Source organism: Dasypus novemcinctus, unplaced genomic scaffold (genome assembly GCF_030445035.2).
Source record: "Dasypus novemcinctus isolate mDasNov1 unplaced genomic scaffold, mDasNov1.1.hap2 scaffold_221, whole genome shotgun sequence".
Classification (NCBI taxonomy): Eukaryota; Metazoa; Chordata; class Mammalia; order Cingulata; family Dasypodidae; genus Dasypus; species Dasypus novemcinctus.
The window spans coordinates 264,170-278,592 of NW_026688192.1; the positions used below are offsets into that span (position 1 = coordinate 264,170).

The 14,423-nt window shown below is 38.2% G+C and overlaps 1 protein-coding gene across 1 annotated transcript; it reads right to left on the bottom strand.

Annotated features, from left to right (window-relative positions):
• Positions 1 to 12,752: 12,752 nt before the first annotated feature.
• Positions 12,753 to 13,694, bottom strand: LOC101440310 (olfactory receptor 14A16-like). Its single transcript, XM_004462256.1, has one exon. It carries the CDS (start codon positions 13,692 to 13,694, stop codon positions 12,753 to 12,755), a length of 942 nt encoding a protein of 313 aa, XP_004462313.1.
• Between the last annotated feature and the right edge of the window lie 729 nt (positions 13,695 to 14,423).

The following is a 14,423-nucleotide window of genomic DNA, read 5'->3' on the forward strand; positions in this document are numbered from 1 at the left end:
CGCCCCGCCCCGGCCGAGCCAGGACCAAGGCAAAGGCGCCCAAGCCCGCCGAGCAGGCCATGCCCCCTGCCGCCCCCGCCCCTAGGCGCCCAGCCCCCCGCCCCCGGCAGACTCGCCCCGCCCACGCCCCGCCTCCGTTGCTCTGGAGACCATGGCTGCTGGCGGGAGGGGCCTAAGGCCTGTAGGTGTAAGACAGTGGTGATGAGGGGGAGAATTCGCCACTCGGGAGTTGTCCCCAGTGGTAGTGGCGGCACACGTGCGGCCACTAGACATCCTGCCGAAACCCACCCAAGGCACTTCCCGGAGCCTGTCGACGGCCAGGAAAACTCACCCGCCGTGCTTAGGGGTTCGCGGGGTTCCCAAATGGACACATCGAGTGCCCGCAAGAGGCCACGGGAAGGAAAGGGGTCGCTGGCCTGCTAGGACCCTGCTGGGTGGGGGCTGTGCTGGAAGAGAACCTCTGCTATGGTGTCGTGGGCTGTTGTTTTCTCCTCTAAGTCTGATGAAAAGAAGAGACAGAGGAAGGAAGCTCCAGGAACAAGCAAGCGGCTCCGGTGCGGAAACTCAGAGCCCAAACGACCACCGCTAGGGGCCGCTGTTGGGAAAGAATGGTTCCTTCCTGGGTTCCAAGGCAGGGGGAGGGGCAGGGCCCCTTGCAGAGGGGGCTGTGGGGGAGGGGACCCCTGAGCCAGACCTGGGACTGGGCTGAGACCCTCTCTCCATCCGAGAGCGAGAGCTCACCTGGTCCAGGCCAAGAGTCTGCGTTGGGCCAGGCTGCCCCGGTCGGTCCCTCGGAAGAGGGGGCTTCCTCGCCAACCAAAGTCCCCGAGGCCTCGTCAAGCGGGGGCCTACCTAGGGCCGGCGTTGCCCTGCAGGTGTCTCCCACGCCGATGGTCACAGACGTGCTGACTCCCACGGCCGTCACCTCCACCGTTTTGGGACCGGAAAACCTGGCCTTTCCCACAGGTGGCCTGAGGGCTTCTGCCTTGGCTGCCTGCCAGGTCCGGAGAGGCCTGTCTCTCAGAGAGGAGAGGCTCAGAGTCTTCCCCTTCCTCGTCAGTGTCCACTCTTGCTCTGTGTTTCTTCTCTGGGATGAGAGGGGCGGGCCCCTGAGCACCCGGGCGACTCTCAGACATGAGCGTGCCCTTTCTCCTCTCGCCCGACTTTGTGGTACCGCACGAATGAACATTGATCTCTTCTCTGGGTTCGGGGGACCCAAAACGAAGCTGCTTACCTGTTGGGTTGGGAGGCTTTTCAGGGGAAAGCATTTCTGCTCCCTTGAGGCTCACTGCGGTCAATTGGGCTGACAGGTCCATGGGTTCCGTGTCCATCCGGGACATTGTAAGCAGGCATCGCGACCGTCCAAAGCAGTTGCATGGGTTGTTTTGGCATTGACTCGAGCCACAGCCCCCAGGCTTTGAAACACACACACAAAAGGAAGAACTCATCATCTGAAGTAGCTTTTGCTCTGCCAGAGCACGCCACGCAGCCAGGCGATTTTCCTATTGGTTGTCGTGCCAAGCTACCATAGCAGGCCATTCCACAGGTATACTGTGCAGAGTTCCAAACGAAAGCAGAGAGCCCCTGTCGCCGAGGCGCAGCTGCCTAGTCGATAAAGCCCCAGGCACTGGTGCTCCTGAGGGCTGCGGGGACAGCCAGGTCTACGCCGGTGGCAGGAGGCTCTGGGCCTCAGTGCCCTGCCAGTGGGCCCTACTTGAGTATACTGTGCTCTTGCAAGGCGTGGAGTCGGTCTCAGGTGGGACTTCCCTCCACAGGCCTCTCCTGGCCCTTTGGCTGAAGCTGAGCCCGGCACTGGGGGTTGGTGCCTGCGCAGGAGCCTTGAATCTCTGGACAGGCCCCGTGCCAGCTGGGACCTGAGCCCCAGCCCAGCTGCAAGCCCTACGCTCAAGTTCCTTGGCCTTGCCCAGGTCAGCTAAGAGGGAGGAGAAGGTGGTCGTCAGCACAGCGGGAAGCAATAGTGCCGACACCTGGCAGTGGGAGAAACGCCTCCAACAGCCCTGTGGGTTCTAAGCCCCCTCTGGCTCCAGCCGCCGCCCCAGCCAGGCCTGTCCGCCCACCCCGCCCCGCCTCGACCGAGCCAGGACCAAGGCAAAGGCGCCCAAGCCCGCCGAGCAGGCCACGCCCCCTGCCGCCCCCGCCCCCAGGCGCCTGGCCCCCCGCCCCCGGCAGACTCGCCCCGCCACGCCCCGCCTCCGTTGCCATCTTGCTTTATAATGTGACAGGTGATCTTGGTGAGAAAGCATCTCTGCTTAAGCCTTAAATTGGACATTTCATGGCCTTGAAACTGTACACATTTACCCCAAATAAACCCCATTATAAAAACCATCACATTTCTGATGCTGTTAATGTAGGAAAGTATGGGAGGGGGAGGGGGTTTTGGGAAGCCCCTATTTTTTATGTAAAATTTATGAAATCTAAAGCTTCTTTAAAAATAAAAAAATAATTAAATGGCCAAAACAATACATTTCTGTTACTTTGCATGGCAGGTTTTGGCAAACTTAAAGAATGGGGAAAACACTTCTACAATAATCACGGGAGGCTTAAACACCTTAATTTAATAATTGATTAACATTTAGGCAGAAGGTCAATAAGGAAAGAGAGGACTTTACCAATATTTTACAACAATTAGACCTAACAGCCATATGTGGAAAACGCGAAACACCAGCAGGATGCAAACTATACTAAAGTGCACAAGGAAAAGTCATCAGTATAGACTAAATGTTAGGTCACAAAAAAGTCTCAGTCAAGTTTTAAAGTTTGAAGACATGCAAACTATTTTCTCTGACTGCAATGGTAAGAGGCTGGAAATGAATATCAGAAGGAAAATTGGAAAATTCACAAATTTGTGGAAATTAAGCATCCAATGTGTTAAAGAAGAACCTAAAGGGAAATTAGAAAAGTCTTATAGATGAATGAAAACAAAAGTAAAACATAACAAAGTTTATGTGATCCAGTGAAAGTGGTGCTTAGGTGGTAATTTCCTATGGAAAATCACTACATTCAAAAGAGAAAAATCTCAAGTCACAGTTTAACTTCACATCTTGAAGGACTAGAAAAAGTATAACAAACTAAATAATAAGGTTCCAGATGGAAGGAAATAGTTAAGTTTAGGTGGGAAAAATGGAATAGAGATAGAAAAACAATTAAGAATATCAAATGAAGAAAGCTATTGTTTTGATAAGATGAAGAAATTTGGTAAAACTTTGAGTCAGACTGACAAGGAAGAAAAGCAAGATGAAAATAACTAAATCACGAATGAAACTGAACAATTTACTACATACCTTACAGAAAAAAAGTGAATAATCATAGAAGACTATGCTAGCAAATTAAAATAGATGGACAGAATTTTAAAAAGCACAATTTCTAGAAATATTCCACTTATCTAAGCTAATTCAAGAAGAAGAAAATCTCAAAAGTCTAATAACAAGTAAAGAGTTTTAATCAATAATTAAATCTTCCCCAACCCTACAAAAGAAAAAGGCAAGGAAAAAAGTTTAGGATAAGATGGCTTCAAAGATGATTTCTACCATATATTCAAAACAATTAAGAGAAATCCTGATCAAGTGATCTCAGTAATTGAAGAGGAAATAACATTTCCTAATTCATTCCATGAGGCCATGAGGTGAGAATTACACATTTATTAATGTAATTTAGAGATATCACAAGTAAAGAAAATTACAGGCTCATTATCCTTAGGAAAGTATTTGAAAAAAATCCCCAATTAAGATCTACCATATCAGACTGTGGGAGAGTGTGGGCTATGGTGTGGACCATTGACCATGAGATGCAGCGGTGCTCAGAGATGTATTCACCAAATGCAATGAATATCTCATGATCATGGAGGAGGTTGTTGTTATGGGGGGAGGAGTGGGGTGAGGGGGTGGAGGGTATATGGGCACCTCATTTTTTTTAATGTAACATTAAAAATATAAAGACAAAAAATTAAAAAAAAGATCTACCATATCAAGTACAATAGCACATTAAAAGAAATATTCACCATGACCAAATTGGATTATTCCAGTAATAAAAGGATGGTTCACCATAACAAAATAAATTAATGTAATATACCACATTAATAGAAATATGAAAAATAAGCACATGGTCACAGAAAAGGCATTCCACAAACTTCAACATTTCTTGGTAAAAAACACTCAATAAACTATTAATTGGGAAAAATAATCCTAAATATAATAAAAGAAATTTATGGAAAATCCACAGCTGATGTCATATTTAATGTTGAAAGGCTGATATCTTTCCTCTTAAGATCAGGAAAAAAACAAGCATGTCCATTTTCACTGGTGTTAATCAACATTGTCTTGAATATTCTAGCTAAACTATTTGGAAAAAAAAAGTGCACGTGCATGCGAGAGAAATAAATAACATTAAATTTAGAAAAGAATAATTAAAATAGTTTTATTCACAGACACAATTTATAAGAAATCCTAAAGAACTGGCAAGAAAGCTACTGGAAGTAGTAAATAAATTAAGCAAAGTTGCAAAGTATAAGAACAAAACACAAAACTAGTTGTTTCTATACATTAGGAAAAAACGAGACAATTCTTTTAAATTGTTTTACAAGAGTATGCAAAAAATATCTATGAGTAATTTGCCCAAGGAGGTGGGAAAGTGGCAAAATGAAAACTACAAAATATTGATGAAAGAAATTAAAGAAAAGATAAATAAACAGAATATATCCTGTTTTTATTGACTGGAAGACTTATTACTGAGAAGATGTGAATATATCATAAAGTGATCTATATGTTCAATATAATCCCTTTGAATATTCAGGTAGTCTTTTTACAGAAATCAGCCTACCTTCAAATTTAAAAGGAATTGCAAGGGGACTTGAATAGTCAAAAAAATGTAGGAAAATGAAATAATTCAGTTGCACACAACTCAAATACAAAACTTATTACAAAGCTACAGAAAAAGCAAAATATTTTAGTGAAATAAGGATAGGCATGTAGACCAATGGATTATAATTGAGAGTCCAGAAATATACCCACATACATATGTCTTATTTATTTTTGACATGGGAGTCTACTCCATGCAACAGATTAAAAATACTCTCTTAAAAAATGATTTTGTTTTGCTAAAATGTGAGCCCTAAGTTAAATTATGGACTGTAGTTAATAGTTCAGTTGTAAAAATGTGCTTTCATCAATTGTAAAAAATTTACCAAACCAATACAAGGTGTTAATAATAGGGTGGTATGTAGGAATTATATTTTATGCATGATTGTTCTGTAAAGCCACAATTTCTCTAGCAAAGAGAAATTGTGTAAATTAGGTTAGCACAGGCTATTAATGAAATTGAACCATTACCTTATGTTACGTACAAAAATTAACCCAAAATTTTCCAATGACAAAATTATAAGAGCTTAAACTCTAATACTCAGAAGAAAATCCAGGAGCAAATTTTATTGATCTTGGCTGTTGCAAATGTTTATTGGATATAACAAAAACAGCATAAGCAATTAAAAATATATTAGTTGGATTGCATTAGAATTTTTAAAAAATCTACTGTACATCAAGAAACATTATCAAGAAAGTGAGAAACAACCCCATAATGAGAGAAGGTAATTGATATGGGTCTTATATCAAGTGTGTATGTGTATATATACACACACAGAACTACAAATAACAAATTAATAAAAAACAATTACTTCAATTAATTGAAAGAGAAAAATAACTTGAATATACATGTTTTAGGAAGTGTCAGGGATTTAACCCAGGACCTTGTATATGGAAAACAGGTACTCAACCACTTGAATTATATCCTTTCCCATTAAACATGCATATTTTAAGGAAGAGTGACAAATAGTCACTTAGTACATAAAAAGTTGCTCAATATCATAGCCATTAGAGAAATGTAATCCAAACCACAATGAGTATATCACCTACATAAAGATTGTTGTTATTAAATAATATATAGAATATGATAATTGCTAACTTCTCATTCTGCTGTTAGAGAGTACTAGAATGGAGGGGCTTAAAACAACAACTTTATTGTCTCACCATTCTGGAGGCTAGATATCTGAAAGCAAGTTGTCAACAGGGCCATGATTTCTTGGAAAGTCCATAGAGAAAGAATCTGTCCCATGACTCTTCTAGCTACTGGTGATGGATTGCCACAATTCTATGGGAGTCTCTGCCACTTTTAATACATAATTTTTAACCCTTTAGCCCTCAGTGTTCAAGTGTCCAATTTCTTCATCTTGTATAGACATAAATCCTTTGGATTAGGATCTCACTCTCCCCAATATGACCTCACATTAATTTGCTCAATTCCATATGTAATGACTTTATTTCCATATAATATCACATCCTAGGTACTGGGGAGAAGGACTTAACCATATCTTTTTTAATCCATTGCTCAGAAGAGGCTGATTAATTGGAATCCTCCTGTACTTTTTATGAGAATATAAAATAGTGCTGCTTCGGAAAGCAGTTTGGTGTTCCTTCCTCAAAATATTAATCATAGAATTACATATGACACTGCAATTAAACTCCCAATTATGTACTCCAAGGACTTGAAAACAAGGAATCTCTCAGATATTTACATTCCAATGTTTTTATTAGCATTATTTCCAATAGCCAAAATGTGGAAACAAGTCATGTGTTCATCCATAAATGAATCAATAAACAAAATGTAGTATGCACAAAGAGTGCAATATTATTCAGTTGTGAAAAAGAACGGAGTTTTGATATATAAAGGTGTGAGCCTTGAAAACATTATGCTGAGTGATGATATAAGCAAGGCACACAAGGACAAATATTGCATTACTTCACTTACATAAATTATCTAGAACAAGCAAATTTATAGAGTTAGAAAATAGATTTGAATTTTCCAAGGATTTAGGGTGGGGAAGAAGGGCATTATTGCTTAATGATTACAGAAATTCTGCTTTGGGTAAGTGAAATTTTTCTAATGTGTGGGGATGATGGTGGCACTCAATTCTGAATATAATAAATGTGATATCATCAACTGCATATGTAAAAAAGAGTTAGTCAAATTTTATTTAATAAAATAGTTGATTTATTTGGGAAGAACGTTTTCTTTACTATCATTTTTATTAGCTAACTTTGACTTTATGTGAAACTATTGAATACTACATTTGCATATGATCTACACCACACTTACATAATTTTCCTTTCCATCTCCTTTAAGATGGATAACTGTCTCCATTTACACACAATTACCTCCAGAACTTGAAATCTGTCATTATATATTAGACTTTCTTGACTTCTCATATATCCTATAATTTATCAAAACCCATCCTACATCTCTTTCATTTACCTTCTAAAATTAAATTCAATTTTATGTCTAACAAGAAAATATCTTGGAATGCATTAATTTCTTCCATGAATATTATACTCCACATATTACTACCATGCCATCTCTCACATTAGTACTTGATTTTTTGTCCTTTCTTGAGCTTTACCTTGTATTAATGGAAATATGGTTAGTTAAAATATGTGCTCTTTAGAAATGTTCCTTCCCAAACAATATTGGTTTGGTTTTATCTTCTTATTTTGTTCATACATATAAAGAATCTAAACTCTTTTTACTTAAATGAGTCTTTTTCTTTTGAAAGAACAGATAAGCTTATAGAAAAGAAACAACACAATTAATAGACATATTTCAGATGATAGAAATTTTAACATAATGACTATGCCCCAACCACACTGAGCAACATACTCACCAGCCATTACCTGCATTCATAATGTTGTCCCTCTAATTTTCAAGCAGAAAATCAAAGTTGGTAACATAAATTATTAACACATGGGGAATTGGAAACTGCCAAATGTTACATTTGTTATTGTTGAAGCAAGGATATATACCATCAAGAAAAAAATGCATGTGTAAAAATATATTAGTACTTTAATATCCCATGAAGCATCCATATGGATGAAGCAGGTAAGGCTCTTATTACAGAAAAACTTTATTACAATGTTTCTTAATATCAAAGCAAATCTGAGTTTCAATACTACAAGAAATTGTTAGTATAGTGGAAATGAATTAACGGTTAGTGTTGGAGTTCTGTATTCTCATCTAGTATTCACTTTTCCCTGGGTATCACTAAAATGTTTGTTGTCTGAAAGTCACCTCTTGTGGTTTCCTAACCGTAGTGATCTTTGCCAGGGTTCACAAGGACTCCTTGCCAAGACATATGAGGAAACAAACTCCTCTCATTCCTGGTTGCTCCAATGAGCAAGCTGTCTTCCTATCCCTGGAGCAAAATTAATTCCATCCCTTCCTCATGAGTTGAGTTTCTTTCTTTGGAGACAGTGACTTTTCAAACCCTGGACTCAAACATAATACCAGCATCCAGAACAAGTCCTAGATATGAAATGTACCCCAAGAGCACCTCCTTTTATATCTCTATTCAGTTATGAATGACACGATGAAAGATATCCTGTCTTCTAGAATTACTTGGCCTTGGTTTAATCTTTATGTAAAATAAATGGTATACAAGCTAACTGTTTTGTGCCTCAAATCTTTTGCTCAATATTACATTTGTGGGTTTTGCCCATGTTTCCTACATCATGGTAGATTATTCTTTCACCTTGATGTTTATAGTATTTACTTGTTTTGTTATGTCAAAATTTCACTATTCTATAGCTAATCGGTGTTTGGAAAGTGTTTAATGTCTGTCTGGGGCACAAATATATTGAATATTTCTCCTTTCTCTATCCCAAATTCACTGCAGTATAAATGCTATACAATGATATTAAAACATTAAATTTTATGCAATTTATTAATTCTCTATTGATGTTGAAAATTACAGCTTAAAACAACACAAATTTATACCACATTCCTGTATATTTGAAATGTGACATAGGTTTCACATGGCCAAAATCACATTTTCAAAGGGCTGTCTTGCTTTCTGGAGGCCCTAGTGGAGAATCTGTTTTCCTGCCTTTTTTGGCTTCTAGATGTCTCCTGCATTCATTGGACAATGACCCATTTCTTCATTTTCTTAATAAGCAATACCCAGTCGAGTCCTTCTCATACTTCCATGTCTCTGGTTCTCTAACTAGAGTTAGAAAAGGTCTTCTGTTTCAAATGATTTAGATGCTTCAACTTTGCACACCTGGATAATACATTTGTAACAAGGTATTCTTAGACCCTCAAAGTTACTTTAATCATATAAAATAGCATATTCACAGGTTATGTAGACAAGGACATGGGACATCTTTGGGAGTAATTATACTACCTACCATATGCTATATTCCCAATGTCCTCCTTCATAGAAAAACTAGTCTACAAACACAAATCTCAAACATTTTCAGTGGTTCCCTAATAAAACTTAGTTTGTTTTTACAGAAAAGTCAATTATGTCTAGATGGAAAAAGTATAACATAGAAAATAATAAGGAGAAAGAATGGGACCTGCCGAAAGTGTGGTCAGTTCAGTTGCTGTACAGCTAACACTTATATGATATATAGCATCTGAATGGAAATAAGCCAATTTTATTCACACAGTTTTTTTTCCAAGAAATGCATAAGCATTTATTCAGCAATAGAAATGCTTGCTCTCCACTTATTGCACAAATTCACTTGTTCTTTTTTCCTATGAAAATACAATTAATGATCATGTAAACTAGGAACTAGCAAAAGGCCAGTATTATAATCCATTTCCTTTGGAATGAACTACAAGTCAATTCAGTGCAAATAAAAATAGTTATGAGTGCCAATTAATAATAATTAAACTGGGTCAATCAAATCATTTTAATCAATTTCAGAATACATGAAGTATAACATATATTTCTTTCCCTTTAGAAGCTTGCTCTCTTTCAGTATGAAAAGTATTTTTATAATGTGGTTTATAGCACAAACATACCCAACAAAGACAATAAAAATAAGATGTTAAAAACTTATAAAGATAAGAGCAAGAATTTTTTTCTGTGTGGCAGCATTAAAAGGTGTGATAATGTTCAACAAGTCATTTATTAAATAAATACCTGCTGAGTCTTTCCTCCATGCCACACACTAAGCTAGAACTAGAAATATCACTCCTGCCCTCAAGCATAACATAGTTCTGTGATAAAAAAAAAAGGGACATATACAAAATGATTATGGAAACAAAGGCCAAATTACAACTAAAATAAGTGCTATTATGGGAAATCAAATCTGGTTTAAAGGTATCTAATAGAAGAAACTGAACTAGACTGCAGTAATCCAAGGCATAAGAAGTCCCATGACCAACCAGTCTAGAGCAGGAAAATATAACATTAGATCAGCAAGATAGAAATGGTCCTAAGATCATAGTGGGCTATATATCCATCCCAGATATGTTAAGATCACCACATCTCACTGGCAGGAAACCAAAATTTATTTTCTATTGTTTTGACCTTCTCAAACATATGTAATACATGAAACATTTGATATTATACATCTATACCTACTTTCAATTCATGGCAGTAATTGATGAATACTCTATTCCCACTGTATGTTTGACACTCTTAAAATCTTAGCAAACCTCTTTCCTTTGGGAAGAGGGCATAAATAAGTGAAAAATCCAGAAGATGCCTACTCCATCTCATCCCTATGATCTTTTCTTTCATGACTGTGATTCCCAAACCCAGACCAGTCTATCATCCCCTTCCATCCATTTACTAATTTTGTTTTATTTTACTTCCACCTCAGACTTCACTTAAGTATCCCAAACTCTTCTTCTTTTCTTCTCTCTCTATTTTAAAAGAAAATTTAGATTACATATATGTTACATCAAAAATAAAGGGGATTACCCCTTCCCCACCACAATTTTCCCCATTAACATCTTTCATTATTGGGGTACATTTGTTACCTACTGAAGCATTGCTACTAACCACGGTCTATAGTTTACATTATGTTTACACTTTGTAACAGACAATTTTATAGATTTTGACAAAATGTATAATGGCTTATATCTATTGATGCAATTTCATGTAGAACCATTTAATTTTCCACAAAATGCCCCATGCAATATCTTCCTTCTCCTTCTCCTCAGAATCTTTGGTAACTACTGACTTTATATCAATTTTACATCTCTTCCATTGATAGAATAATAATGTCAACTTTAGTCCATGAGTTGGATTCCCATCTTATGTTTGTTCATTCCTCAATCTTGAGGATTTTGGGATAGAGTTGCCCACTCTGCTTCTGATTTAGTGGGGGCTTAGATCCCATGGGGCAGATGAATGGAATCATCTTGCAGTTGTAGATACTGTCTGTTTTTTGGGATGAGTGTGGTTCATCAACATCCATTTGTTAGCTGTCCTGGATAAGTCCAATGAATTGAAGATTAGGTTTTGGCTCTAACTTTGCTGATTCAGGACTGAACAGGCTTAGGTACAGCCAGAAGATTTAAGTCTCTTTGACATATATTTAACTGGTATAGTGTTAATTATAAATTCAAATAAAAGGGTCAGAAGAACCCTGTGTTGGAGAATTGTGGATGAATCTAATCCTGATACATTGTGGAGATAGGTTATCATATATTCCAAGGTAAGGATCACTTATGAAGTGGTAATTTACTGTGTTGGTCTGACCTGCCTAAAGTGTTTAGATGTCTTTAGATCTCTCAGGACCACCCCTGTTTGTGGCACTGTTTACTGTGGCAGTCAGTAAGATCCTTCTGATATGTGTATAAGTGTAACCTCTGGAATAATTTCTCACTTTGATTTCTCTTAGCCATAAAAACTAATCTGTATTTAATATTCCCCCCTTTAATCTAGATCTTTTTCAAAATGCATCACTCATCGGTGTTTGGTAAGAATCACTCTAGGCCAGGCAGGCTTATCTGCAGGAATCATGTAGTGAATGAGGATAGACCAATATATGAGCCCTTGATTTTTGCTTGTATTTATGAACTATGTTCTTGTGAAATTGAAACTTGTGAAATTGAAACTAGTAATATATATTGCCTAAGAGTTACCTCCTGAAAGCCTGCTTGCTGCTCAAACATGTTGCTGCTCTCTCTTGCCAAATCCAGCATGTAAATTCATTACTTTCTCCCAACCTTCTCGGATACTCAGAACTTCTCTTCCTTTAAATAAAGCTTAGGTATAGCCTTTTCCAAAAAAACACATTTATATATTGCCTTCCAACATCCATAATCATTCTAAGAATCCTTCTGGGCTTTTTGCCTTACACTTTGCTCTCAGAAGCTTGTTTTCATGTTATTATAATTGCATCACATTAAATATAATAGAGCTGAATTAAAAAGTATTTTGCTACTCTCATTAAACAGTAAAGGTTAACCATACACCACAAAATGGCTTAGAGAAGGTTTGGGAAAGAAAATGGGAAGAGAGATGGACAATAGAGTGCCCTAAATCTTGTATCCTTTATTATGAGAATGAATTACACAAATCACTCTAGGACATAGCACTTCTGATACCCCCTTTGCTAAGAGCAATGATCCATTTGTTTTGCCTGAGAGAATGTAGATGAATTCCTGATATACCAACATCCTGTCCATTTTAGTATTTGCAACAGATAAAAATTTCTCCATTATGATTATACATAAAAGACGAGCATATATAGCATATATAGCAAATTTCAAGTGCAAAATTACAATTTGTGCCATCTACTAGATTTGGGAATAGAGGATGTTTCTTTATATCAGTTCAACTAATACATCTATCATTTACATGATAATCATACTTTAAATATCAACATTATCACCAGACATTACAAGCAGTTTGTCTGTCAGTGAACAAAAAGATCATGTCACATATTAATTCACCTTTTCCAATTTGAAGGACAATGTCTGCTCATTAGCAGTTTCCTTAGTGCAGTCTGTATATCCTTGTTTCTTAGACTGTAGATGAGGGGATTCAAGGTGGGTGGAACCACAGTATAGAACACAGACACTAACAAGTCCAAGCCTGATGGAGATTTGGGAAGAGGGCATAAATAAGCAAAAAATCCAGAAGAAACAAACAAAGTCACAACAAGGAGGTGAGGCAGGCATGTGGAGAAAGCTTTGTACCTGCTTTCTCTTGATGGCATTCTCAGCACCGTGGAGAAGATGTTAATATAAGAAATATCAATAAGCACAACACAGACAATATCTAATACAAAGCTGATTCCAATAACTACTAATTCTCCAATGTTATAAGAACAGGCAAGAGAAAGGAGTTGGGGGACATCACAGAAAAACTGACGAATAATAAGAACCCCACACATGGGTACTGAGAAAGTAGAAGCTGTGTGCAGAATTGCATTGAGTCCTCCACTGACCCATGAAGAAGTGGCCATCTGCACACAGGCCCCATGGTTCATGATGATTTCATATTGGAGTGGGTGGCAGATGGCAACATAGCGGTCATAGGACATGACTGTGAGGAGAGCTACTTCTGTAGAGGCCAAGAAGAAGAAGAAAAATACTTGTGAAACACACCCCACAAATGAGATTGTGTTGTGATTAGTTAGAGAATTAGCAATGGACTTAGGGACAGTGATGGAAATAAGGCTGAGATCCAGAAAGGACAAGTTCTTCAGGAAGTAGTACATTGGGGTTTGTAGATGAGGATCCTTGCTTGTGAGAATGATGATGAGAAGATTCCCTATTAGTGCTGCCAAGTAAGCTATCAAAAACAGTACAGCATATAACATCTGTATCTCCTGAGCTTCAGAAAATCCTGTGAGGAAGAATGTGATCCCCAAGGTGAAGTTGTACATTTCTCTGGACATTTAATCAATTTCTCTAAAAAATAAAGGCAACAATGTGAGAATGGGCTGATTTGATTTAATGTTTATTTTTCTTTTTCAAAATTGCTTACAACTAGGAAGTGGCTGTGGCTTAATCAACAGGACTCCCATCTACATATGGGAGGCCCTGGGTTCATGTCCCAGGGCATCCTTGTGAAGGGAAGCTGGTCAACAGCTGCAGAGTTGATGGCTTGTGCCTGCAGGAAGATGCAGGCCCACCCATGGAGAGCTGGCACAGCAAGATGATGTAAAAAAGAGAGACAAGCAGACACAGAAGAATGCACAGCAAATGGACACAGAGAGCAAACAGCAAGCAAGCCACAAAAGGGGGGAAATAAATAAATAAATAAATAATAAATAAATGAAATAAAAGGACCTGCTTATCTTCACTCACACATATTTCTGTCACAAAATTTGAGACCACATGAGACTAACCCCACAAAGTCATCACCAATTTATTTAACCTCAAATTTCTACATTAGATTTGTAACTGTAAAGGGTTATAATTCCCAAATCTTCTACATGGAATTCTTTTTATATTAAAATATGTACTTTACATACTACAGTAATAAATTTTGCTTTTTTTTTTTTTGCACTGCAATGTGTAGCGATAGAAGGCATTGGTTTTGGAGCAGTCATATGAGTACAAATATTTACTAACCATTTACTAACATTGTAACTTTAATAAACTATTTGGTA

Coding starts and splice junctions, on each gene's coding strand:
- LOC101440310 (XM_004462256.1), bottom strand. CDS start 13,694: ATGTACAACTTCACCTTGGGGATCACATTCTTCCTCACAGGATTTTCT.